Source organism: Thunnus thynnus, chromosome 6, assembly GCF_963924715.1.
Source record: "Thunnus thynnus chromosome 6, fThuThy2.1, whole genome shotgun sequence".
In the NCBI taxonomy this organism is placed as follows: Eukaryota; Metazoa; Chordata; class Actinopteri; order Scombriformes; family Scombridae; genus Thunnus; species Thunnus thynnus.
Genome location: NC_089522.1, coordinates 27,297,136 through 27,323,366, shown reverse-complemented (window position 1 = coordinate 27,323,366; position 26,231 = coordinate 27,297,136). Strand labels below are relative to the sequence as shown.

Genomic DNA, 26,231 nt, shown 5'->3' with positions numbered 1-26,231 from the left:
TCTTGTGAGTTTTCTTTCTTTCACCACTGTGTTGCTGTGTTCTGCTCTACGCTGGGAGGTTTTTCTTTTAGAGAAAGCATTTTTTTTTTTGCACTAAAATCAGTTCATTGTTCCTAAATAATCCATTGTACGGGTAAACCTTAAACCAGGTCCCTGAGGAGAGGCTGGGAAAATTACAGCATGATTGCCCAGCCTGTTCAGAAAGTCAAGATCCAATGTTCCCTTGTAGAGGTTACACCCAAATCAGGTTTCTAAAGTAAACCTGTCCCATGGGTGTAAAGCACTCTCATCTTACAGACTATATTGTATTTATTTGTTAAATTACCTTGGCAGAGGATAAATAAAGCATCATGTAAAGTGAATGCACCAACAAAAGTTGGATAAACATAGTCGTCCCCCCAAAAAACAAAAGGTTAAACAGGCTCATTATTAGATGAGTCATTGATACTTACAGTAGGCTGATAACAGTAGTGTATGTACACTATGAATATTCTGTGTAAGGGATACACATCACTTGTCCATAGTTTCAGAGCTTCTCATAATACAGTGCAAAAGAAAACAGAAGTAAACAATTCATGAACCATTATCTAGCAAATTGAACAAATTATCACTGACGGTGTCATCAGCGGAGTGCAGTTACGTAACCAGATTAGAAGGACCCCCTTCAGAAAAACAGGAGGGGTTACCTGCACATTATAATCGACTGTGTGACATTCAATTGTAAACATGAGGACTAATCTTCTGTCAGTCTGTCAGAGGATTTTTACCAGCGGAGGACACGACAGGGGTGGGTTTTTGGGTGGCTCAGTTTTCACACCTACAATATGACGGTTATGTAAGAGAGTCACTTCAGTGAGATCTGGGGTCCATTGTGTATCCTCGATTTAATACGACGTGGCCTCACAGATCTGCCATCCTTCAAAAAGGTGAGGACTTCTACTTTTTTGTGTTAAACATTGTTACAGTAATTCATTCCACATTTTCCCATCTATCACTAATAAATCATCACCCCAGCACAAATAAGTTTGACAGAGTTTGCATGACTTATTTTCTTATGCTGAATGATCTTTTTATTTACATTACAAAATAAATAAGTTTAAAGACAAGTGCAGATGAGATACTGGAAAGCTTCTTAAAAGGGAGCTGTGTTTTTGTAGAATAATTGATCCGAGGCATTCAACATACGCTGTCTTCATTGTATGTTGCGTGCCTTCAAGACACAGATAGAGTTTAATACATGAAAGGTACAGTATGTTTTAGATTTTTTTCTTTCTCTCTCACTCTGCGACATGGATTGTCTCATCTCCAACTGTTTCAATCATTATTGCACTAATAATATATATTTTTTTACTATGTATATTTAATAGAGCCTCAAAACGATTAATTCAGTGTCTCAATAAAAATCTGACATATCCTGTTGTCTTGTATGATTTTTTCTCCTTCTGTGCTAATAATACATATTTAGCTCAATCATTTTAAGATAAGTCAACATGAAATGATACGACTCAGCCAGCAAAAACAGTTGTATTATGTCTTCTATGGATGAAACTTTCTAAAGCTTCTAAAATAAGCCCCGATAACGTCAATAGGTTTATTTTAGCTTGGGCTTGGGCAAACTGCGAGGCGTGGAGTTTGAAAGATAAGGCATGGAGCGTAAGATGCTATCAATTGCATTATGGGAAGTGCAGTATCCTGTGTTTTTGTTGCTTGACCCATATTAGGGACTAAAAGTCAGGATATCTCAGCTTGTGCTGCTTTAATTTTGAGCGCTATTTTTTAAATCTGTCTCTTGCAAGTCCCAACACTTTATGGTAATGCAACATAAAATCACTGGAGCACCCCTTTAATCAAAAATGACTTTTGGAGCGTATTGGTGGCTCAGTGTGCTAAGCTATCCATTAAAGCCAGAATAACAAAACACAATTCTGACTTTTCAGGGATTTCTAGACTGAAAGCACTGAATAAATCCTTAAAATAACTCAGTTAAGGCCTGTTTGTGCCTTTTAGGAAACCTGTTGGATTGAACATGACACGCTAAACCAAGATCTCATTTTAACTGACCTCCTTTCGTCAACACAGCTGAATTACTGCATGTTTAGAGTCTGATGTCTGGTATTCTGTGTCTTTGTTCCAACAGTGATATAAAGTTCATTCACAGTAGAAATAAGATCCCATCAGAAAATGCGGCCAACATTTAGTACATAATTGAAAATAAGCACAGTTTGAACATAATACTGTTGCAAAACTTGAATCATTCTTTCTTTTTTTTTAAGAAATACAATTTGATAGTTATCAAGCCTAATATCATATTCACAGTGATCTCTTGTGGTCATATTATGTCAGGAAAGCATCACTGTCTTGACCCTGTTGGGTGTGTTGTGTAACAATGTCATGCATATAGCAGTTACTCTACACTAATCCTGGTTATTTTAAACCTATCTTTCAGGAATATTGAACAGCAGTTGCCTGAGGCTTTACTGTTTTGGCCAACACCTCAGTTTTTATCTACAGAAACTCAACTTGTCACCGTGTTATAATCAGCATAATAAAGGCAGACTCTGGGTGATGACACGCTGACCTTTTCAAATGAATGCCAGTGAAACAAAAGTGTTCAAGTTTGTATCGGAAAACAACAGCAACAAGTGCAAAAATGTAATTAATTTAAGTTTATATGTTTAGTTCATAGATTCATAGATGCAGGACTGTCTGAATTTAATAAGTAGCCTTCTTTGTCATGTTTATAATCATAGCTGTCAAGCTCACATAGAAAACATGTTATCAAGTTGCTCTCTCTTTCTCTCTCAGCCTTCGGGGATTGTGATTAAATCCCTCTGGCTTCAAAACATGAAGCAAGGAAGTCTTGACTTTCACTAGTGTACACCACACCTGGTCACCTAACACTACACACTGTTTAACTGGAGGACTGCAGCTTGATGAAAACAGTAGAATAACTCATTCATAATTTTTCAAGACTATATTAAAACAATAGTCAGGTGCCCAAATAAACATTGAAATATGTTTTGCTTGCTGTTATCATTCCTCCTGTTCATACTGGCTATCAAATGTTCTTTTAGTGTAAGTGATGGGGGGCACATAGTTATTTTGTGCAAAACATATTTAAAAGTTTATCTGAAGCTTATATGAGGCTTCAGCAGTCTGAGTTAGTCATATCAAGTGGATATCTGCCACATTTACAGTCATTTTAGCATAAAATTCCCTCTTTATGTTTCCTTGGACAGTGTTTCCTAGTTGAGTATGGTATAGTGGTAGTAGTATAGTAACAAAAAGAGGGACTTTGGCACAAAAAAGATTGTAACGTTGAAAGATATCTACTGGATTTGGATGACTGAAGCTTCATATTAGCTTCAGATAAACTTTTAAATACATTTTTGCACAGAAGGAGGACTGTGGATTTTGGTCTCCATCACTTACATTGTAAGTGCATTATGAAGGGATCCTCTAATGGCAAGTATGAACAGGAGGAATTATTATTGCCTGAATATTGTTTTATGACAGACTTGAAAAATTGTGAAACTGTCCTTTAATGGACTATGACACAAGTACAGGAAAGAAAATGAAAAATGAAACTGCTTAAATTAAGTTCCCCATCATTCCATCATTCTGCGGATTGTCAGATAAAATAATGAAAAACCTACTGTCATATTACAGTATACAAATAAAGAATACTTGTAAGTTAATTGATAATTAGATAGATGCTCCTCTACAGAATAATAGCTAATGTGCTAAATTATTACTGTATGTTATGCCTTCAATAATAAATGATAACATTTCTGTTGACTTTTATAAACAGTTCATAGGATGTTACAAAGCTAATCATTACAGACACAGGTAATGATGAACTTCTTAACTTTGGTGAAACATCATAATTGATCCATTTATGCATTTTTAAGAACTTATTCAAAATGAAGTAGTCACAATATTTCTACAGTAAATAAGCTTCTTCATTCACCTCTCACAAGTCAGTTTCAGGGAAATTTGGTAAATCATAAGAAAAGTGGTCAAATAGTGGTGAAAAGAAACAGTGTTTCTCTCTCTCTATAACTCAAGCTTTGGCTAAACTGAGGACAACTGTGTCTTCTGTAAGGGTCAACCTTTATGGGAGGGGCAGAAATACAGAATGATTGTGCACACACCACAAGATCTCAAGAGACCAAACCTATTGGTCGGATGTGAAATCAAAAGGTGATGGAGACATGCCCCTATCTGGTATTTACACTGTTATACCCATATGCTACTTCACATGGAAACAACTTTGTGAGTAAAATCCAGGAAAGATTTTTTTTTTTTTAATTTCATGAACAACTTAAGTACTTAAGATTTTTTAATTAGATTTTCTCTCCTCAGGATTACTGGATAGTGAATCATGTTGGTCTTTCAGGTAATTTGATTTTATGTACTTTTTAGCTAAATGAAGTTGTGTATTTCATAATGATGCCTCCTCAGCTCTGTTTTCTCTTGAATTTTGCTATTTTAGAACTTTGCAGTTTGGTTTCTTCTAGTATCAGGTAATAAAAATAATGATTATTATGATAATTTCTTATTATTTCATACACAGAATCATTTATCCACCAAAATTCAAAATTTTAACTGATCAGTGACCTTCTCTTCCTCCAGACTTCCACTTATTTATCACTGCATTGGAAAGTAAGCCCTGCACTAATTTTACCACAACCTATTGATAACTGAAGCAACAATACACAAGACATTGAGTCCTAACTTCCCCCCCTTTCCCCAGCCTGTAAGACAGCCTGGTTTGATGAGGGAGATGTCTCCAGAGATGGGGACTCTGAGCTCTTGAGTGACTTGAGAAGGAAACACTGGACCCGGATCTGCTCCAGCCCCGTGGACATGGAGGCTCAGACTGTTTCAGGAATCAAGTCTCAGCACACCAGGAATACCTTCCACACGTAAAGACGTTTGTAGCACTGAGTTGACATCAGGAGGTCGTGATAGTGCAAAGAAATGATGGGTGTTGAAATGTGCAGTTTATGTCTGTTTTGTGTGCGATGTCATAGTCAAGATTTAATTATCTATTAACCATTATTCACCAATCAAGAACAATTTGGGCATGAAGCCAAACATTGACTACATTAACATAGTTTTATATTAATATGGACCTCTATGTAATGTTGTTGTCACTAATAATCCTCTGTAATGGGAGCGCAGTAGATTCCAACTCGACAAGACAATACAGGTTTAGACCTTTAGCGTGGAGCAAGAATATCAAAGTCTTGTTGACATTAATCAATGTTTGAACTTGTTGTAATTTTATAATTTATGTGGGGAGATATGTAGCTATTTTTATTGCTGCACGCATGGTGGTGGAAAATAAACCACACATGTGTCGAGTGTTTCACCTACACTGAAATCGGTGACTTGCAGAGGATCAATACCCACAGTAAAATGAGGTATTACTTCTAAAATACAGTCAAGCAAAAACTACTTAAAGAACTACTAAAACTACTAAACTGATAAGGAGCAATGGAGCAAGAATATCTGTAATAAGTCAAAGCCTATAAATCACATTAAATACTATACAGACCATATATAAAATTAAATTTACAGAGAGGGAAAATATGCCAGTGTGCTCAGTTAAGAACTAGTACTTTACCTCTGGAAACTGAGGATGGCAGATATAGAGAACAGAGATATAGAAAATACATGGCACCTAAGACAGAAAACACTGTATCCATCATAACGGGACATTATTGTTATATAAACTGAACTTTTTGAAATGTATGTTGAAATGCAACTCTTTTGCAACTCCTTGGTTATTGTTGCTGTCTAATATCATAAAGGCTGGGCACCAGAAAAGGTGCAGAAGACCCAAATAAACAAATCAGTCAGTCAATCAATCAATCTAAAAAAAATTGAAAAGTTAATCAGACAGATACTAGAGGTAGATTTTTTTTCTTGGTGGTGGTGATCTCAAGCCAAGTATAACATTAGGATGTGATGGTTGTGTTTTGCAGTTACAGCGCATCAGAGGGTCTTTTATGCCTGAACTCAGAACAGAAGTGGAGACAGTGTGATGATTACAAGGTCATGTTCACCTGCACAGGACAGTTCTGCTCAGGTATGTGATACAACAAAAATGATACAACCTTAAATCATTTTGAGGAAAAACATTTGTACAATAGACAAAATATTGGTGTCTTTGATTCCTTATTGTTCATAGAATGCAGGACGCGCTGGTTCGATCATGATGACCCAACAGGAAACGGAGATTATGAGGTCCTCAGTGACCTCCTCAACATATACCCCAAAGAAATCTGCCCTCAGCCAATAGCCATCGAGGTTCAGACCGTCTTTGGAGATCCTGCCTCAAATACCTCTGATACCTTTTTAAAGTGAGATTAATGACATCAGTCAAAAAGTACAAAAAATGTTACCTCAGGAGGTAGAGGGGATAGGTTTTACCCTCTCGTCACCTTCTTTTCCTCGTTCTTGCAGTTATGACGCCACCTACGGATTTGCCTGTGTAAATGCAGATCAGGGGAGCAGAAGTTGTGAAGATTACAGAGTCAGATTTACATGTCCGAAAGAGTTCTGTCAAGGTACGTGATGTGTCTTCCTTTCCTTTGGACTAAACACACTAATGTTAAAAGAAAAACATTCTGATTTCCCAGTAAATTATGTTCATAAATTTTCCAAATATTCACAAAAACATGCAGTTTAAAGTGGAAACTCATAGTTGTGAATGTGAGTATATCCCACTTCTTGCCCAGTGCATGCTGGGTAGACTCCAGCTCCTAATGACCCTGAACAAGAAGGGTGTATATAGAAAACGTATGGATGAATATTTTCTTAATTTTTCTGTGTAGCTACATCAACATAATTTAAAATATGTTAAAATATTTGTAAAATGTTACCCATATCCATCCATTGTTTATCTATATTTTCCCAGTTAAGTAAAAAAATACTCATCCATGTCTATGAAAGTAATAATATATTAGTCCAAGGCTGAAATAAAATATACAACTGGAGTAAGAAGAACGCAAAACAGGCTCCCCTGCTCTCCCACACAACTAACACTACTATGCTCCCTTCAGCTTAAAAAAATATAATAATACAATAACTTTCATACAGTCCCTAACAAACAACAGTCTTGTTCTTGCTAAACTACAGTTTTAGCAAACGTGTATATTTGTAACATCTACTCAGTGTCAGAGCAGTGTCGAACACAGTGGCTGAACAGCGATGACCCGTCAGATGAGGGTGATGTGGAGTCCATTCTTCGTCTGCTGAAAACTTTCCCTGGTCAAGTCTGTGAAAACCCAATCAGCATCGAAGCTAAAACAACAAGTGGAATATCTGCCAAACACACCGGAGACACCTTCCTCTCGTAAGCGCATCGGTTCTGTTTGATGTGACATTTATTCAGCTAAGCAAGCTGTCATAATGTGTGCTTTAGGCGGTTTGTGTTTTATATTCCAGCTATGATGTCTCTTTTGGTTTTGCATGCATCAATGAAAAACAGAAGAGTAAACAATGTGAGGATTATCAAGTGATGCTGACTTGTCCCTCAGATTTCTGTCAGGGTAAGTTTTTATTTTGTCAGGAAGTCATTTTGCTACAAAGTGTCTTATGATTTTGTCTTATAAAGCAGAGTTTGGGGTTTTCCTGTTCTGAAATTCAAAGTCTGAGAGCCTCAGATATAAGGCCCACAATGTCAAACCGTATTATATATAATAAATATAATTTACAATATGAGAAACTCTCTATACGTCTGTAACTGCTCAATGTTTTTCACTGTTTGGCAGGTTGCAGGACACGTTGGTTCAACTCAGACAATCCCACAGGGCAGGGTGACTATGAGACCCTCCTCCAGGTGCAGATGGTCTATCCCAGTCAGGTCTGTTCTCAGCCTGTGGCAATTGAAGCCATGACAGTATCTGGTGTCCCGGCGCACAAGACTGGTGACATCTTTCAAGTGTGAGTTTTGGGACAGACAACAACAAGTATCAAGTGTTGATACATAAACAAGAACTTACATCATAGTGTGTCAACAGACTGTAGACGCACTTTCACCTTAGACATGAAAAACAGCAAGAAGAAGTATTGCATTATTGTGTTGCTATGAGTTGTATTACATTTCCAGATGTGTAATAATTCAATTCAACTAAATTCAGTACAACTTTATTTATCTCTGTAAGGGCAACTGTATGCAGCAGCTCATCACCTAGATCAACACATACACACTCCGCTAATAGGAAAGAAAGAAAAAAATAATGTTAATCACAAAGCTAAAAACAATGAAAGGAAAAAAACAACTATACTGTAATTGTTAATATATATAATAAATGGTTATAAGCTTAAAGAAACTATATGTGGAATTGTTAAAATATATATTAATAAATAACTATAAATACCTAAACAACAATATAAAATGATACAGTCTATAAAATCTAAAAAGATACACAAAATAATAAGGCTGTACTAGCATAAAAAACATTTAACAAAACACCCCCTATACTTGTGACAGACTAGAGACAGAATGGTCAAAATCAAAGCAGCAGAGGCTGAGACACCTGACTTTTAGTCCCCAGTAAACACTGGATCCTACAATTCCCATAATGCTCCTGGATAGCATCTTTCATTAGATCTGGTAAACACCCGCATCTTTCAAACTCCACACCTGTAATTTGTGATGCAAGCTTTCTATTATACATCTGGGGTCTCTAAACTCAAGCTGGGATAACCCAGATGACATCACTATGACATCATCTGGGCCATTTTTTCACATTTTTGAACACTCCCCCCTGAGCCACAGAGAACATTATGCAACTGTCATCACTGTAAACTGACTAAAATTGGTGAATTTGCCCCTTTGACAGTTTGTTTATTGTATGTGTTTTGCAGCTATGACGCTACTCATGGCTTTGCCTGTGTGACCGCTGAGCAGCCGGGTGGCAAACGCTGTCAAGACTACAAGGTTCGCTTCACCTGCCCGCTGGCTTTCTGCTCAGTGTGAACCATCAGTGGTCATGAAGACACTGCTGTGCACCAGACTGTTGTTTAGGGTATTTAATGTCAATGGAGGATGTGTAGTAACTGTTAAAACAGGATGTTAAGATCATCACTCTATATCATTTTGTATTTGTTGCTGTGTAGATTGTTGTCTTTTAGGATTCCTCCTGTATGTTTTTATTCTCATTGCCAATAACTTACAGTGTCTCCTCAGGACTTGATGAAGAGAGCAAACACACTTCTGTGGGAAACGTTTGCAATTATAGTAAGGCTCGCATCATGAATATTTATGATGCGAGCATGAAAAATTGCATATGTAAATACATTTCTAAATCCACAGAGTCCACAGAGCAGAAGTGTTGATGAATAACACTCGGATACCAGCGCTTAAAAAAGTTGACATGCATCCAGCCGTGTGGTTATCACAACAAGAAAAACAAGGATTAATGTTGTTACCGTAAGCATAAGGTGATGACTCATTCATAGGAGAATGTTGAAAAACAAAACATTTTTAGCAGCATTATCTGTATAACATTTAGTGAACTTTATACTGGAGTTGTAGTCATATTATTACAAGAAGCATAAGATCTCATGGGTCAAGTATCTTTACTATTGGTCAGAGACATCTATTAAATTGCAAATCCACACTTCCCATGATATATATATATATGGGAAGTGGGGATCATATATTTGCGAATATGATTCCATTAATCTGTACTGATTAGTGAATCTGTTTAAACTGAATTAACATAAAAGTATTCCATCCAAGACAGAAGTGGACATTACAAACCCAGAGTGCTAGTAATTTGTTAAGTCTGCCATGAAATAAATTCCACAGGAGCCACTTTATGTATACTGTAAATATAGTTCTATGATTAATACTAAATCAACCACTTATTAAGCACAAATTAGTCAAACTGAATAATTAAAGCACAGAGACAATTATTAAATCAGTTTTGCTTCAGTCATGGTTAACTATTGTAATATGCTGATTAATGTGTAACTATAACTGCAGCCTCACATGCAAGTTTCTATCATTTGATAACTTTTAGTCATTCATGAATTCAGCAAATGTTTTTGTAATGTGTCGCTGCAGGTCCATGGTTTTACAGTGTATTAGTATTGGTAGCAGTAGATTAAACATCCTGAATAATGGAAATTGGTAATCCTCAGTATAATAAAAATTAACATATATCAGTTAAAGTATCTGTGTCCTAATTGAACATCAGTTATTGAAACATGTCTGCCTACAGTACCAGAAGGGGTTACTCTGTTATTAATAACATTTACTTACTATATTAAGCGTTAATTAAAAACCTTTGATAGAAAGCTTCACCATTCCACTGTCTGATCCCCTGAACTGGTCAAAAATAATAGTTTGAGTCTCACAGTATGGCACCTTTTCGACCGAAAGTTCCTGGAACTAAACTTGGAACTAAAAGCCCCTGTTGTGTAGTCCTGTTTGCTTTTCCATCAATTCCATCCATTGGAGGAATCAGGTAGATCATGCAAATTAGATGCATGATTAAATAAAAAAGACGGCGGTGATTGAAACACAATTCTTTGTATTTGTTCTTTGTATTTACTGTTGCATGAGTTGGGTGTAATGAGTGTAATGAATGAATGAGTCGAATATTGGTGCAAAAATGTAAAGTGTTTGTCTAAAATTTTGTTTTTGTTAAATCTAACCTTACTCTTGAAAACACAACAATAAGTATTTATAGCAGTATTGTCTTAATTTATAGGGACTACTGGCTTATTGTACTTATATGATGGTCTTATATGATGATTTAATGGTCTTACATTAAAATAGATAGATAGATAGATAGATAGATAGATAGATAGATAGATAGATAGATGGATAGATAGATATATACAAAAACAATGAGGTAGTAAAAGAAACAATTAAAGGCTAAATTATATACAATAAGTAAATAGACTAAATTAAATATGAAAAATAAATAGAACAAATAAAAATAGAATAGAGAGTAGAGGTATAACCATAACTCTAATTTACACTGTTCAATTATATTAATATGCTATAGTATAGTACACTGTACATTAGTGCAAGTCAGGATAATTGGATAATTTACACAACATATATACAGATGTAATAGTATGTATAGACAGTACTTTAAAGATGATCAAAATATGAATATGAAATTTAACAGATGTGATGGATAATATAATGAAATAAAAGTCCAGGTGAGCAGTCTGTCTTCACTGTCAGAGGAGTCCCCTCTCCTGACACAGAGAGTCATTTTACAGACTGATGGCAGTTTGCAGGAATGAGTTCCTGCAGCGTTGTTTGTCACAGTGGAGCTGAAGAAGTCTCTGACTGAAAGTGCTCCACTCTTTGACCAGCAGGTCATGGAGGGGATGTGAGATGTTCTCCATGATGTTTATCAGTTTGTGCAGCATCCTCCTCTCCACAACCAGCTCCAGTGTATCCAGAGGAGTCCCCAGCACAGAGCCAGCCTCCCTGATCAGTTTGTTTAGCTTGTTAGTGTCACTGGCTCTGATGCTGCTGCCCCAGCAGCGAAGAATATTGCACAGGTAGAAGATTTGCAACATCTTGCTGCACACATTAAAGGACCTAAGCTTCCTCAAGAAGTAGAGTCTGCTCTGTCCCTTCTTGTGGACAGCTTCTGAGCTGCATTTCCAGTCCGGTCTGTTGTGGAGGTATCTGTATCCCTTCACCATCTCTACCTCCTCTCCAAGAATGGAAATAGTCCTTGGTCTTTGCCACATTTAGGAGCAGGTGGTTGTTCTCACATCATGTCAAAAAGCGGTACACCATGTCTCTGTGCTCTGCCTCCTGTCCACCGCTGACGCACCCCACAACTGCAGAGTCATCTGAAAACTTCTGCAGGTGACAGGACTCCGAGTTTTATTGAAAGTCAGAGGTGTGCAGGGTGAAGAGTAAAGGTGAGAGAACAGGCCCCTCCACAAACTGTCTATCAGGTAGTCAGTAATCCAGGAGGTTATGGATGCGTCTACCTGCATCCTCTGGAGCTTCTCTGTCAGCAGTCCAGGCTGGATTCTCTTCTGGAGAAATCAAAGAGCATGAGTCTCACAGTGCTGTATGTTTTGTCCAGGTGAGAGAGGGTTCAATGAAGCAGGTAGATGAACCTGAGGGCGAAAAGCAAACTGCAGCGGGTCCAGAGAGGTGTTCAAAGTCTGAGATGGGCCAACACCATTTTCTCCAGGACTGTCATTATGTGGGACGTCAGGGTAACAGTCAGAAGTGGTTGAGAACAGATGGAGACAACTTCTTTGGCACCAGAACAAGGCAGGATGTCCTCCATTGCACTGGAACTGCACTCTCTCCTGACTCAAACTCAGGTTAAACAGGTGTTGCAGAATCCCACACATGAAAGCATTTGGGTGTTGGGTTTGTAATCTAGCGGTGACGGAGTTAATGACGTCGGCAACAGCTGATGGCGGGATGTAAACAACAACCACGATGGCACATGTGAATTCCCTCGGCGGATAATAAGGATGCAAACTCACAGTTGAGCGTCCGGGCTGCAGAGACACTCTTTTTCCACAGTAACACGTCTGGGATTACACCATTTGTAACACCGGATAGTCATAATATAATTACTCATAGCAAAATAGGAGTTTGATGTTTTTATTTGAGGTGTGGTGCTTTGTTTCATGTGTTCATAAAAACACTGATTGAATCTTAAGAAAAATATTATTAAAATGTCATTCCTCTTGTCTACAAGCATTCTCGCACTTTTTGTCCAGACATGATTTCCAGTATATCGGTAGTCATCAAGTAAATTGTCCAACAATATTATGGAAAAGTGTAGAAGCAACTGGGAGCGTCATTTCCGGTGGAATATTCCAGCGGATTTACCCTTGGTCTTTAAAAGGACGTGCCGAAAAAGCGGCTGTGAAGTTGACAGGTAAACGGCCACATCTACTGTGTATGCTATTGACAGCGTAGCAACTTTAACCACACAAGTCAGATAACAGACAGATAAAGGAGAAATTAGTCTACTTGGGGAAAAAAAAGAAAAGGAAAAGAAAGACAATAAGATCCAAAGTGTTCGTGCGCGTTTAGACGTCTCCATCATTTTTTTTGTATAGTCTCTGTAATCTGTGGAGGTCCTTTCAGGTAAGATGAGATGCACTTTATGTATGGTACCCGTAAGTTCACGTTAAAAGTGAATAGGTATTATAGAACAGATGACATTTGTAGCATCATTTGGTTGTGACGCAGTTGCGCGCTTGCTCCGGCCTTTTCCTTAAGACGCTGTGATGTCAGACAGTATCATATACACCTGTTACTTTGTTGTTATTCGCATGCCTCCGGTGATGTTTATGCACAGAAGGATATTGGCCGTCTGGCGCTGCATTAGCTTTATAGGGGACTGGTGCTGAGGATAGAGCGTTGCGCATTAAGGCTCCTGCTGAGCAGCAGGTGGTTTCGGACGCAGAAGTAGCAAAAGATTTGGGAAGCCTTAAAGAAGAGCCATGGCTGAATTATGTGGCTTACAGCCTGTTATGTATTTGATATTTTGGCAGTATGTTTTCAACAGTTAAAAAGATAGACAGTTAAAGGAGATGTATAGTTTACGCACACAATTTAAAGTTAGATTCAGCCATAATGTTGTAATATTACAGCTATCACACAATATTTCCATCAGGTCAGCAGTGGACAGATTTACAAGTGGACTGCTATCAGTATAAGTAGTAAGTGTGTGGTTGCCAAAACTGATCACCTAAAATCTTATTAGGGGCTATTTTAGGATGATGATGTTGTTAATTTATATGTCAAATTTTGAGATAGTCATAATGTATATACAGTACAATACATGTGATGTATTTATCTGAAGTAAGTGCTTTTAAATTTTGTCTTTCAGCTGTTGTGCTGTGATCCAGAGACAGTCATGATCCTCCTGACTCCCTCATCTGGTAGGTACAGTACTTGTTTCTCAATCTTGTCTCATAATCTGGATTACTGTATATCAACATGGACATGGTTGTTAAAGGTTTTAATGGGAGGTGTTAATAGGATTAAAGTAGCCTAGATCTGCTTTAATCAAATTAGGCAAGAAAACAGCCACTAATACCCTGAGGAAGTTTTAAAGATGCTTAGACTGGATAGAACGGGATGGAATAATTCATTTAGTGGAATTAACCACTGAATATACTGTATGATATCGGTATACAGTATCAGATGTGCCGCAAGTAGCACATATTGCAGGTTTTATATGCAATTATTATAATTAAGATCTGACCTGGAAGAAATAGTTCATTGTTACTTTATGGACATAATAATGTATACTATATACGTTTTACAGTTTGAAGTTACAGTTATTGTTGGATACGATATTCGCTCAAGGTAGTGTATACCGTGAAACTGCGCTACAAATTCACAAACCACACCCAATAGACTGTATAGGATTACATCTCCTATGACTGGTGTACATCATGTATAATTAAATGCAATTTTATCGTCGTTTATAGTTATATTTTATGTAGTTAACTCCATAACTTCTCCAGTAAATTCACTTCAGATTATTCTTGTTGTGAATTGTTTTCCTTGCTTTTCGTTCAGGCTTTTAATCGTTACCAGGTAACATAGCAGGGTATTATATAACAAGGGCCTTCCCATCATGCTTTGCACTCATTAGGCAGCAGTCCAGAAATAGAGACCTGCTTGAAATTGACAGTGTGTATGGCTCTGGTTTATCCCCTTTTTATTAGTCTCCGGGTCAGTGCATTGTCTCGATGTTAGAGTAAAAGGTGAATGTAAGATCTGCAACCCAGCAGACTTTTATACACATGGAGCTGCATGTGTGGCTCTTAGAAAAAGTCAATGATTGTCCAGTTAGTGAATTTGGAAATTACATGATATTCAAATTAAATGCAGAATGTCACCTGCAGTAACTCATGTGCTGTGTTTTCTGACTCAAAACCTTCCCGTGAAAAATTTTCAGGTAATTCAAATGCAAGGTTGTGATTTGTGTTAAAGCACAAAAATGAGAAGTGAAAAGCATGCTGTCAAGTAAAAGTGTACGTTTTTGTTGGCTTTCTGCTGTGTCTCATGCGCTGTTTTCTTTCAGATGAAGAGTCTCTTGAACTCGTCTGGCTTTGGAATCACAGGAAGTTCAGGGTGAAGGGTTGCTACTGCAACATTTCAAAATATTGAAACTTTGCGGGTCATTTATCTGTGCATACTGTCTTGGACAGTACTATGACTTGAGAGAAAGTTATAAACTCACAAGAGTGGCGACGGACAGAAAACAGATTTCTTTGTCTGTCTGTTTTTGGCTGGAGTGAGGCAGTGTCAGCAGTCATTCCATCTTGCTGACTAATAGTGTATGTAGCTTTGACTGTAGTAAATACTGCAAATTTTGTCATCAGTGCAACTAAACATATCAAGTTAGCATGACATGTTTTTACTAATTGCACTGTAAGCAAAAATAAGCCCTATAAACTGTTTTATTATTGAGGATATAACCTCATACAGCTTAGTATTTTTTGATATAAACTGTATGTCATAAAAACAAGGAAACCAGGGACGGTTGTAGATTTATTTTTACACCACAATCTCCATTGAAGCCCAGGCTGCAGTGGTATTCATAGATTTGAACAGTTAGCTATGACAGTGCTGCTACCATGTACTTGTCTCAGGTCACTATGTTTGATCAGTCCAATTGATCTCATGTCAGGTATGTGTCAATGCAGTAGGTCCAGCTCACACTCACAGTAGCCAATGATGTATGTGGTAGTCCTCTAAATGTCCATGGCTTGTTCCCCCCCACCAGTATTTCTGTGTATTTGACCCCTGATAAGATCACATTTGAGTGCTAACACTTCACATGCACCCTGTTCAGATACTGTATCCTTTTGACAATTTTCCTTTCCAAATATTTTCTAGATATTGAAGTTAACTGCATGTTAATGCGGCTGTTTTTTTTTGTGACAGTAAAATATGTAACACATGTCTACTGTATAGATATAACTGACAATGTAATGAGTAGATAAAGAGACACTTTAATGTTGCATGCTGTAGGCTGCGCACCCCTGATTGAATGAATGTACAGTAACAAATGCATTTTAGTGATCTGAAAATGGATGAATGTATCGTAAGGTCGGTCTCCGTCCCATAAACATACGTCTTGGTAAGTGATGCTTCTTTTACATAAGACGAGGGAATCAATGCCGTAGTGATATTTTGCTTTAAAATACAGTAAAACAAGGAACACACAGCATTTGATGGTTTAATATCCTGCAGAAAGGATTTTCACTAGATGGTGCACAAAATATTGTTATTTAGTAATGACTGCTATTCGTAAAGCATCCAGATTACTTTCAACTGAGGTCTGACTCAAACTGGGATATAATTAGTAAACTATTCCCGTTCAGACACGTTCATCAACAGGTCATCTGGTATGGTCAACTGATCGTGGTAGTGATTTAGTTAAACCACAACAGAGGTTATTTACCTAACACAAACAACTACTAACTGCTGTTGTTTTGTGGTCTCAGGTTTCTTCCAGTGTACCAACAAGCTCTTTCTGAGTGATCAGGCCACAGGACTCCAGATCAAGGAGTTTGCACGTAAAAATGCAGCTAACGCTCTGTCAGTTGCCAACATGGTAATGGGCATGGCCTCCATTCTCAGCAGTCTCAATGGGTGAGTGAACACGCCATTATTGGAATTTACTCTCTGGAACATTAGGCAGGATCAGCTAATCTAGCTAGCTAATGGCCCTAATCATTGTGTGGATAGATGTGGATTTTAGTAAAAAAAAAAAAAAGAAAAGAAAAAAAGACAGATAATAATAATTTGAATGCATTTTGTCATATATATATATATATGTATGTATATATATATATATATGTATATATATATATATAGGAGAAAGACAGTTATTTAACTGTATTTTGAAATCTAAACACCACTAGTTTTTACTTGTGAGAACTTGCAGATATTTCACCTTTTAAAATGGGTCACTGTCATCAAATAGCTTAACCTAACAATTCACTCTGTTTTGTTCAGGCACCATCATGCTGCATGTTGGCTGGTTCTGATTGGCTACCTGCTGGATTTGGCAGATGGAGCAGTTGCCAGGCGACTTGATGCCTGCTCTGCACTGGGTAAGTGGAGTGTTGTGGTCAATAGTTCTTACTAAAGATAAACTTCAACTGGGGTGTTGGCAGAGCTTGCTGCTCCGTCCTTTGTCTGGACTTGAATTTGGCCGCACAGGGGTCACACAGAAAGGGAACCAGTAAAAGGAAACTCAGCTATTGGAATACTCTGGATACTCTTACAAAGTCTCGAGAAGAGTCATACATATTTTATATAATGCAATTTGAGCTTTTATCAATCAGTAGGTATAATCAGTGGCACAAATAGCAGTTTTAACATTGCTTCCAGTGTACAAGTTCACATTTTCTCCCAAACCCAAAATAGCTCCCAGGTGCATCACAATACATTGTTAGCTGCACATTTCAGTGGGCTTTGTGTCCCGACAGGGTTTTTCTGCATGACTTTGCAGGTGGATGTTGTTGTGTCCCCCACGTATTTTGTCAAATGAACAATCAGTTTCTGATTAAGCAGCCTAATTCCACAGGATCACGACCCAATTGTCTATTTTATCCCGTTGCTTTGGGTTCTCTGCATATCTGAAATTGCTAAAATTGTTGACCCTTGGCTGTGGAATTCCACCTCGTTCATTTGAGCCGTGGCCTGAATCACCTCATCCTCATCTGCTGAAAACATGCTACGTGCTCCTGAGGGATAAAGAGACAAGGCAGGGGAGAATGTTGTTTATAGAATGGCCGCCCATTGGGCTGACACTGAAATTTCCACTTGGAGATTTTTGCACGTACGCATACCACTCCACTGTCATGTGTCAGTCACATTGGCGGTGACCATGCCGAAGAGATGATAACGTATTTACACTGACTTTTAAAGAACGCAAACCCATGACTAAGGCACTGTCGGATTAGAAGTAGTTTAATAATAGGACAGTTGGCATTCGCTAGTAGCGCTTCTAAAGCAGATTATTCAGAACACAATATTTTTAGTATGGGTATGGTCTGTCAGCTGTGAAATCCTAACACCAAGGCAATTCATTCCTCTCTGTGAACTTCACATAGACACTGATATTGACATTTTTTTTCTTTTTCATGCTCAGGTGCAAAGCTAGATGATTTTGCTGACTTCACAACCTTTGGGATTGCCACATCGTTGCTCCTGAGGACACCTGACCTGCTGGATAACATCCTATGCATGTGTTACGTCATGTCTGTGTTCGTCCGCCTCTGTTTCTTCTCAAGCGGTAAGTCTCTAAGATGTAGTGTTATTGTACACTGTAGGTTATGAAAGTGATGTTGTCAGTCATTTGACTCCAACTTAATAATTTAAAGGACATAGTGGAGATTTCTTCTTGTTTGGTCCGTAGGCATCCCATTCATGTATCGTGGTCTGCCCTGCATCTACTCTTCAGCCATCCTGGCCAGTGCCTCTCTGCTGTCGGGGGGAAACATGGCCGTGCTGCGGGTCATCGCGGTGGCCATGATCCTCTTCATGATCAGTCAGAACTTTTACCCCCACGACAGAGTGCTAGAGTCGCAGGCCTGGAAGAAAGCAGTCTACGCTGGAGGTACAGTCATTTAGAAAACAACAGTGTAGATGACTGCCAGAGCTGATGATTAAAGTAATGATTCATATTAGAAATGCATTTTTCAAATCATATTTTAGTCACAACATTTAGCATCTGCATGTGGTAATGGTATCTAGCCATGTAAAGAGTTTGGGTTTTATGTACTGAGATTTTGACTTATCCATCTGCCACTACCCCAATACAATGGAGGTGAATTGAAATTAATTTGTGCTGCTCAAAGCAACAGGAAATTGATTTTTGAACAACTTGAAAGCAATGTGTCCTTGCACAAAAAATGTCCAGGTTAGGATAATCGATAGAAGTTGCTGTTTTCAAGTGGATTATCTTTAGCCATGCTTGTGGCGGTTGGTCAATCTATCACTTTGGTCCAGACTGAAATATCTCAGCAGCTATTATTGGATGGACATTTATGGTCTCTAGAGAGGAATTCTGATGACTTTAGTGATTCCCTGACTTATTCTCTATAGCACCACCATTTGTGTGTTTGTTTTTTCAAAATATTTCATGGGGCATTTTATGCCTTTATTAAATTGCAGTAAAAGATGACAGGAACTGAGGGGAGAGAGAGAAGGGGAACTTCACGCATCAGTGGTCTGCTGCCGGAATCAAACCGTGAACATTGCGGTTATGTTGCATGCGTCCTAACCATAGAGTAGTACAGTCTAGGGTCTTAACCAGTAGACTACCGGAGTTGTTTGGATAAATATTGGATGAATTGCCTTGAAATTTGCCTGAAAATACCTGCAATATATAATGACATGGTATCATGGTAAAGATATCACAGTAAACATTATATCTGCAACATCAGCATATTAGTGTTAGCATGCTGATGTTAGCATTTAGCTCAAAGCATTGACTTACTCTAAGTAGTAATCTAGACATTAATCTGGACAGTGTTTCTGGCAATGCATGCTGCCGTTGCTGTCATTTTTCAGTGATTACCCACTGTTAATCAACTCATTTTTGTTTTTCCAGGAGTCATCATGGTCTTCTGCTCTTCCTTCCCCCCTGCATGTGTATACTACTTACTGTGGTCTGTCTCCTACATTTTGTTCCCAACATCCCTTTGGAGCAGCAAAGTATAAAAGGGTTGCTTTGTCCAAAACCCCCAAATAATTTTACCTCTGGCCCGTCTGGGTGAACTGAGGTTTCCAGACTGCTGCTGCTCCTTACTGCCATGGAGTATCCAAGCTAAACATGCTCATACGCCACAGGCGAACACTCGCTCTATTTAATCTTTATTTTGATGTGACACCTCTAAGACAGAACCCGGATTGAAGAGAGTGGGATGAGAAGGACATTTTAATGATACTGGTAAGGATTAACTGTCATGCTGTCTTATTTGGTGCACATTCACTGAAGCCAGGGTTTGGGTGACTTGTTCTAAAAACTGAATTGTCATCAGGTTCATCTCTTGTGTAATCTCCCTACTACAGTATTAATCCAATCTTTCATCAATGTTGTGAATGTGCGGCAGCAGGGCACATCATCTTCTCTATTTCAAATGAAACAATTGCATACATTTTGATATGCTCTTACCTCCAATTAGGTTTTTAAATGTTTAATTTTGTAATTACATAGAACATTAAAACGCTTATTTCCCAGTGTTGAGCATAGCTTAATGAATAACTGTTTGAGTGCTCTGTAAGTAAGGCCTTTAATTGATCTACAGTATGATTTCTCAGCAGCATTTTCAAGATTCAAAATTCCATGTCCTTTCTGTTTTTTTTCTATAACAGTGATGGGCATTCATACAGCATTATGACTGTGTTAACTGACATCTGTTGAAGTTTTTATCAGGGTTGGGGTCACTTCATCTCCATAGTATTCAGGTCAGGGGTGTGGGTTTCCTCAAAGTCCACCTTTTTTCCATTAATAAGTAAGTACGTTTTAAATGGGTTGAACTGAAAGCGCACTGACCCCAATCCTGGCCTCTTTGAACTAGGGACATTTAGCTTTTTAACAGGTTGTCACTTTGTCCAAGAAACTATGTATTAGAGTTCCATATTTCTTTTATGTGTGATTTTATTGGGTCATTGTATGTGTTTGCCTCTGTTTTAAGAGGCATTGCAGTTTAAATACTAAATCCACACTGGATCACCGTTACATCTTCTGACGACAACTGAATCAGTGATGTTACTGCAGTTCTCTCTGATTTAGGTGAGGTCAGAAAATCAACATGAGTGCAGGTTGCAGCCCATAAATAGCACTGCAACAGCAGTTTTCTGCCACATGTGATTCAGTGTGAATTTACCCTCAAAAGACAACACAGAAACTGCAAATCCTGCCATCTAGTGGATAAGCACTTCATCTCGCTGCCTGTTCTGCTTCCACCTTAAAGGTGTTGTAACGCTGCATTACAGTCAGTGTTGGCTGTGATCCCAAGTGCAATGCAGAGGTTTTGAATCCTAAACCCACAGAGGTTGATGAAGGGAAGGATAAGTGTCTTGTTACTCTTTAACTTGGCCAGTATTCAGTCTGAGGGACATCACTTTCTTTTGTAGACCAGTCCTTTTCACTAAGGACACCTTCATGGCATCACTCATCACGTCTCACAATCAGTATTTGTGCCTCTCTGCTGAGACTGTACATTGTGAGTGACATGGGGAGATTATAGCCTATAACTGTTCAGAAACTACAGTTCAAAGTACATCAGAGTCAGAAAGATAAGATAATAGCACAGAGTAACAGGTAAATACATCTGTTCTCGGCCCTAAATATTATTAATATTTAAATTTTGATTCACTCTGTATCTTCTAAAAATGGTCATCTTTGAGCTTGTAACCAGAGGTGTCAAAATAAAGGTTACGACATCACTTTGCAATTGGAGTTCAGTGACTTTAATGATTTGAACCTTCTATAAGCCATAACTCATAGTTTTAGCAAGTTGTGAGTTATCTAAATGAGTCTACCTAACGGAGCTCTACCTCAAAAGCTCTGTTTTTATTATTTTTTAATGAATGCAAAAGGTCATGTCTTCTGATTGAGATACTGATTTAAACCCACTGTGGGGTTTGACAAGGTTTATGAATGTGCTCTGGTGCATTCAGCTTTCCTGTGTGGTTGTTTTGGTTTTCAAACTGTAAAGTCACAGTAATGTATGCATGCCAAGAGCATTATAAAATACAAAAACTATACTTTACCCAATGCAAAAGATCCTGATGAGTAATAAGACCTGTGCTTTGATGTCTATACATTTTTGACAATAAAGAGGTAATAATAAATACTCGCGTTCATCCTTTTATCCTTCATTCATTGTATCATCATTATATCACTGTAAAAGTACAAAGTTACATGCTTTCTTGCACATTTCTTTTCACAAGTTGAGCCTATTCAGTCCATACATTCAGATTAATCTGCTGAGTCTAAAAACAAAAATGACAGATTACAGGTTATCATTTTAGGTAGGCCTACTGGTCAACAGTAGATGTCACAATCTGATATATAACCACACTTAATATGAAGATCTTTTCCTGTTGATGGATGTTGTCAGATGGTTGTACCTGCATCTATGAGAGCAGTCCCGCCTTTCTGTTATACTCAAATATGTCCATTATTTCAGGAACGCAAATGTCTTTAGTAGCTGCTAGGTGCAGTGAGGACTCTAACAGCTTTATGATGGATGAGAATGCAGGTCGGTCTTTGAAACTCCACATCCAACAGTACTTCATCAGATCATACCTAAGAGCATACGAAAGGGATTTAAGACACATTCGGTGTTAAAGGAGTAGTTTGACATTTTGGGAAATACATAAAAATACACATATTCATGTTCAAGCTAAAAGTCAGATGAGAAGATTGATACCACTCTTATGTAACTGTTAATAAGGGATCTTTACCGGTGCCCAGAGGCTGATTTGTTTTTTTGCCTTTGGACAGAGCCAGGATGTTTCCAGTCTTAATGCTAAGCTAATCCATCTGGCTGCTGGTTGCACTGTAGCTTCATATTTTAAGAACAGACATGAGAGTAGCTTATCTAACTCTAAACAGGAAAGCAAATGAATATATTTCCAAAATGTCAAACTATTTATTTCCAAGTTCAGTGATTTATTTTTTTTGTAAAACCCCAGGGAGAGTATTATTTGAGTGGAAATTCATCACAAATGACTCAGTTGCTATTCCTGCACCAAGGGACAGTAAATCATTCTCTGTTAAGTAGCCCTTCTGCTTTACTTACAAAGGTCCTCCACAGTTCTCTGGTCTCTTCATTCGATAAGACCCTTGTAGCTTTGGGAGCACAGACTGAGGCTCCAGCTCAGGATATGGAGGAGAGCCTGAGATAAAAAACCAAAAAAAAACATATTCTTGAAAAATAAAATAAATCAAAAATGTGACTTTACTGGTAATATGATGCTGACGATGATGTGTCATGATCCAATACTACACATTGTAGAAAATAATACATTTAAAATAAGGTAAATTGAAAAGGTACAATTGAGTTGTGGCTAAATAAGCATTTGTTCAAAGACAACAAGACATGGTACATTACCTAAGGTAATCAGTTCATACAGTAGAATTCCAAATGACCACCTACGGAAAAGAAAATGTCGACTGCAGATCAACATATTAAAACCATTTTCTGTATGATATAGAAGGCATATAATAGCAAAAACAGATAACACATTCTCTGCGTCTTTTGTGTGTGCTTCTTAGCCACAACTCTTGCCCTTACACGTCGCTCCTGTCGATACTGAGCTGCATCATAATCCTCTCTGGAGCTTGCCATTTAAGAGGCACCTTTGCTGCCCTCTGCCTAATTGCTGAATCCATTTTGCGTCCTCCGAACGCCACACCCAGCCCAGACACTCGGGCTGAGAGGCCTGGGCCAATTAAGATGTTCCTGGCAGCAACATCACCATGCACCAGCCTGTGCGCTGACATCAGGTAATCCTGAGGGAGGAGGCAATTACAGCCAAACATATCAATCTTTGTTTGAAATATTCACTCAGAATTCAAGATAAACAACAATTTATCCCCTTGTACTTTGGGGAAATAGGCAAGTGCGTCATGACCTGCTGTACCACAGCAGGGCATCTTGTATAGAGTGTGACATCTGAATTGTGCTAATTGTAGTCTTGTTGTTTGTTGGAAATAATTGGTCTTCAAAACGTGACTCACCAAACCCGCTGCAACCTGCTTTGCCACCAGAAACACTGACCTCTCAGAGAAGCTCTGCGGGGGATCCGCAATGTTTGAATTCCTCTAGAGGGAAGAATAAGTCTTTGTCATTGCGCTAAACTGAGGAACTGAGGAGAATGCATGCATCATCAAATACAAGTTCGGACCGAAGTCTTATACCACAGTTACATTTTTGAGTGACCAGAGGAAATGAAGGAGGTTCCCTGGGCTGTAGGCGTCTAAGACCAGGTACATGGGAAGACGTTTGGTCTGACAGTACAACATCTGCACCACATTCTCATGTTTACACACTGTGACATGGAACAGGATCCACTGCACAAACTCCTTAGCTTCAGGCTGGTTGGGGCCATCTATACAGAGTCACATCAATAGCAGAGGAGTCAAATGATAACATATAAAGAAAGTTAGCAACCTTATTAACTGTGTTCTTATTATAATTACAATATATGAGAATGACAGAGGAAACCTATCTCCTAGCCTTGTGACATTCATGCTGTACCTCGGAGGGACTTAACCACAACGCCAGAGGAGGCTCCATCTCTCTTCTTCAGCAGACCTTTACAAATGGGGCCATAGCGGCCTGTCTGCCAAAACTCTAGTCCCTCAAGAACACACTCCTCAGGAATTTCCCAGGGATTCAAAGCTGCCTGGATCTTTGGAGTGCTTACAGAAGCTGCAGTCAGGGATACACTCTTCTGGCCTATTAAGAAAACACAACAATAGATAAGTTAGCACCTGGCATTGGTCTCAGGCACTGATGTAAAAGAGCTTTTGATTTTCTTGGTGTTTTCCAGTGTTTTTATAAAAGCGGATATTCAGTTTTTTTGCAGTTCATACCATTTGTAAAATGAGCCGACGTCCTCTGTGCTCTTTGTTTGTTCTTGTGGAGACCGCAGAAAATCAGAGCCACCACAAAAACTGTGCTCAGAGCCAACAGAGAAGGGATGATAATCACAGCGAGAGGACCGGATGATTCTTCAGCTTAACAAGTAAAAAAAAAGAAAAAGCAGGTTCAGAACATTTCAGAGAAGTTTTTTCATTATTTACTTTATTTCAACAAGAATGAGAAAACCAGAGAGGAGCACATCATACTGTCCTTACAAGAGTGAAATCAGCATGTGACGGATATCAAATCACATTGTTTGTAGAGTTCAAAAAGAAAGCAACTTCCAGCTGTTTGCAATGCAGTAAGAGCCACGTGTACTGTAAAACTTACAGCACAAAGGGAATGAGGTATCGTTGCCACATTTTGTGTTTACATCCATAAGGAGCAGCTGGCATTTCTCACATATGAGAGAAACGGCAGGTCATATCGACAGACGAAATTCAACAATCATCACCAGAAGAGAACAATCCCTGTGGAGAGTAAAACTAATTAACTAACTCAAAATTGAAAAATCAAGCATGGCATGAAGTCTAATTGCTACAAATGACTTAAACATTTTCCTACCTGACACATGATGCCCTAGTGTGTGAGTCAACAACCTTGTAATACCAAAATGAATACGGCAGCCCAGCAACGGAGAAGCTGGAAAAAAAATTGCAATAACAAGGCTGTTATCAGCTGCTTTTAAAAATCAGCCCAGCTTTATCTGTCCGCATGCAAGGGCGCTGACCGATGAGGTGAGCTGGAGAGTTGACTGAATGTTAATCATTAACAAATGACCAGGAATGGTAACATTAACAGGTGTGAGGCTCACACGTACAGTGCTGCTGTTAAGTGACTTCAAACTTTGATTAATATGCACATAAAAGTGTTAAGTTCGGTTAATTATGTATGTCTCATATGGGGAAATTTGGCTCTGGCTCATCAGACAGTGAACACATAGGAGTAGTGCTGCAACTAATGACTTTTTTTCATTATTGATCAATCTGTTTATTATTTTATAGACTAATTGATTAGACATTTGGTCTGTGAAATGTCAGAATGTGGTGAAAAATGCCCAAGATGCAGCCTAAAATGTCTTGTTTTGTAAGATATTTGGTTTACTATCATAGAGGAGTAAAGAAACCAGAAAATATTCATATTTGAGAAGATGGAACCAGAGAATTTGGGCATTTCCTCTTAAAAGAATTACTCAAAGCGATTCATTTATTATCAAAATAGTTGGTGATTAATTTTCTGATGATCGACTAATCGATTAATCAACTTATTGTTGTAGCTCTACACAGGAGCAATAAGCCAAAGCAAATTTAAAAAAAATCTAAATAGGTAAAGCTAATAAGAATCAGTAAAAAATAATATATATTAAGTGTGTGAAAGTATCATATAAAGTATAAAGCCTCTGTGCATCGACCCAGAAATTTTCAAACAAAGCAGCCAAACATCTGTTCATTTCAGTTCTGTTGTTGGAGGTTTTATTGTGGTTAAGTGTTGTTGACAGGCAGCTGTTACATTTTATGCAAATGTATTTCAGGAAACGGCATTTAAAAAGTGTTGTTGTTGTT

The 26,231-nt window shown here is 38.2% G+C and overlaps 3 protein-coding genes across 12 annotated transcripts; 2 read left to right on the top strand and 1 right to left on the bottom strand.

Moving 5' to 3' along the window:
• The first annotated feature begins 7,464 nt into the window (after nt 1–7,464).
• si:dkey-205h13.2 (cartilage intermediate layer protein 2) lies at nt 7,465–10,604 on the top strand. The gene is made up of 3 exons (XM_067593707.1): nt 7,465–7,562; nt 7,785–7,956; nt 8,884–10,604. The coding sequence occupies exons 1-3, from the start codon at nt 7,532–7,534 to the stop codon at nt 8,993–8,995; spliced, it is 315 nt and encodes a 104-aa protein (XP_067449808.1). The 5' UTR covers nt 7,465–7,531; the 3' UTR covers nt 8,996–10,604.
• A 2,244-nt stretch (nt 10,605–12,848) lies between these two features.
• Nucleotides 12,849–21,870, top strand: tmem269 (transmembrane protein 269). Of its 9 annotated transcripts, none has more exons than XM_067593123.1 (8): nt 12,877–12,905; nt 13,866–13,917; nt 15,072–15,121; nt 16,501–16,648; nt 17,015–17,112; nt 18,156–18,299; nt 18,423–18,623; nt 19,620–21,870. In XM_067593123.1, exons 4-8 carry the CDS (start codon nt 16,608–16,610, stop codon nt 19,727–19,729), a joined length of 594 nt encoding a protein of 197 aa, XP_067449224.1. In that variant the 5' UTR covers nt 12,877–12,905; nt 13,866–13,917; nt 15,072–15,121; nt 16,501–16,607; the 3' UTR covers nt 19,730–21,870. The 9 variants fall into 9 exon arrangements, with proteins under 9 accessions (XP_067449218.1, XP_067449221.1, XP_067449224.1 ...); XM_067593122.1 differs by lacking the exon at nt 12,877–12,905 and adding an exon at nt 12,912–13,117; XM_067593116.1 differs by lacking the exons at nt 12,877–12,905; nt 15,072–15,121 and adding exons at nt 12,912–13,117; nt 13,650–13,695.
• Nucleotides 21,469–25,988, bottom strand: si:ch73-206d17.1 (tyrosine-protein kinase STYK1). Of its 2 annotated transcripts, none has more exons than XM_067593113.1 (10): nt 25,234–25,988; nt 25,000–25,139; nt 24,621–24,764; nt 24,283–24,483; nt 23,943–24,133; nt 23,763–23,846; nt 23,317–23,534; nt 23,134–23,174; nt 22,822–22,918; nt 21,469–22,325 (listed from the first exon to the last, which is right to left on the bottom strand). In XM_067593113.1, exons 2-10 carry the CDS (start codon nt 25,046–25,048, stop codon nt 22,154–22,156), a joined length of 1,197 nt encoding a protein of 398 aa, XP_067449214.1. In that variant the 5' UTR covers nt 25,049–25,139; nt 25,234–25,988; the 3' UTR covers nt 21,469–22,153. The 2 variants fall into 2 exon arrangements, with proteins under 2 accessions (XP_067449214.1, XP_067449215.1); XM_067593114.1 differs by having other exon boundaries at nt 23,952–24,133; nt 25,234–25,985.
• Nucleotides 25,989–26,231: the final 243 nt, after the last annotated feature.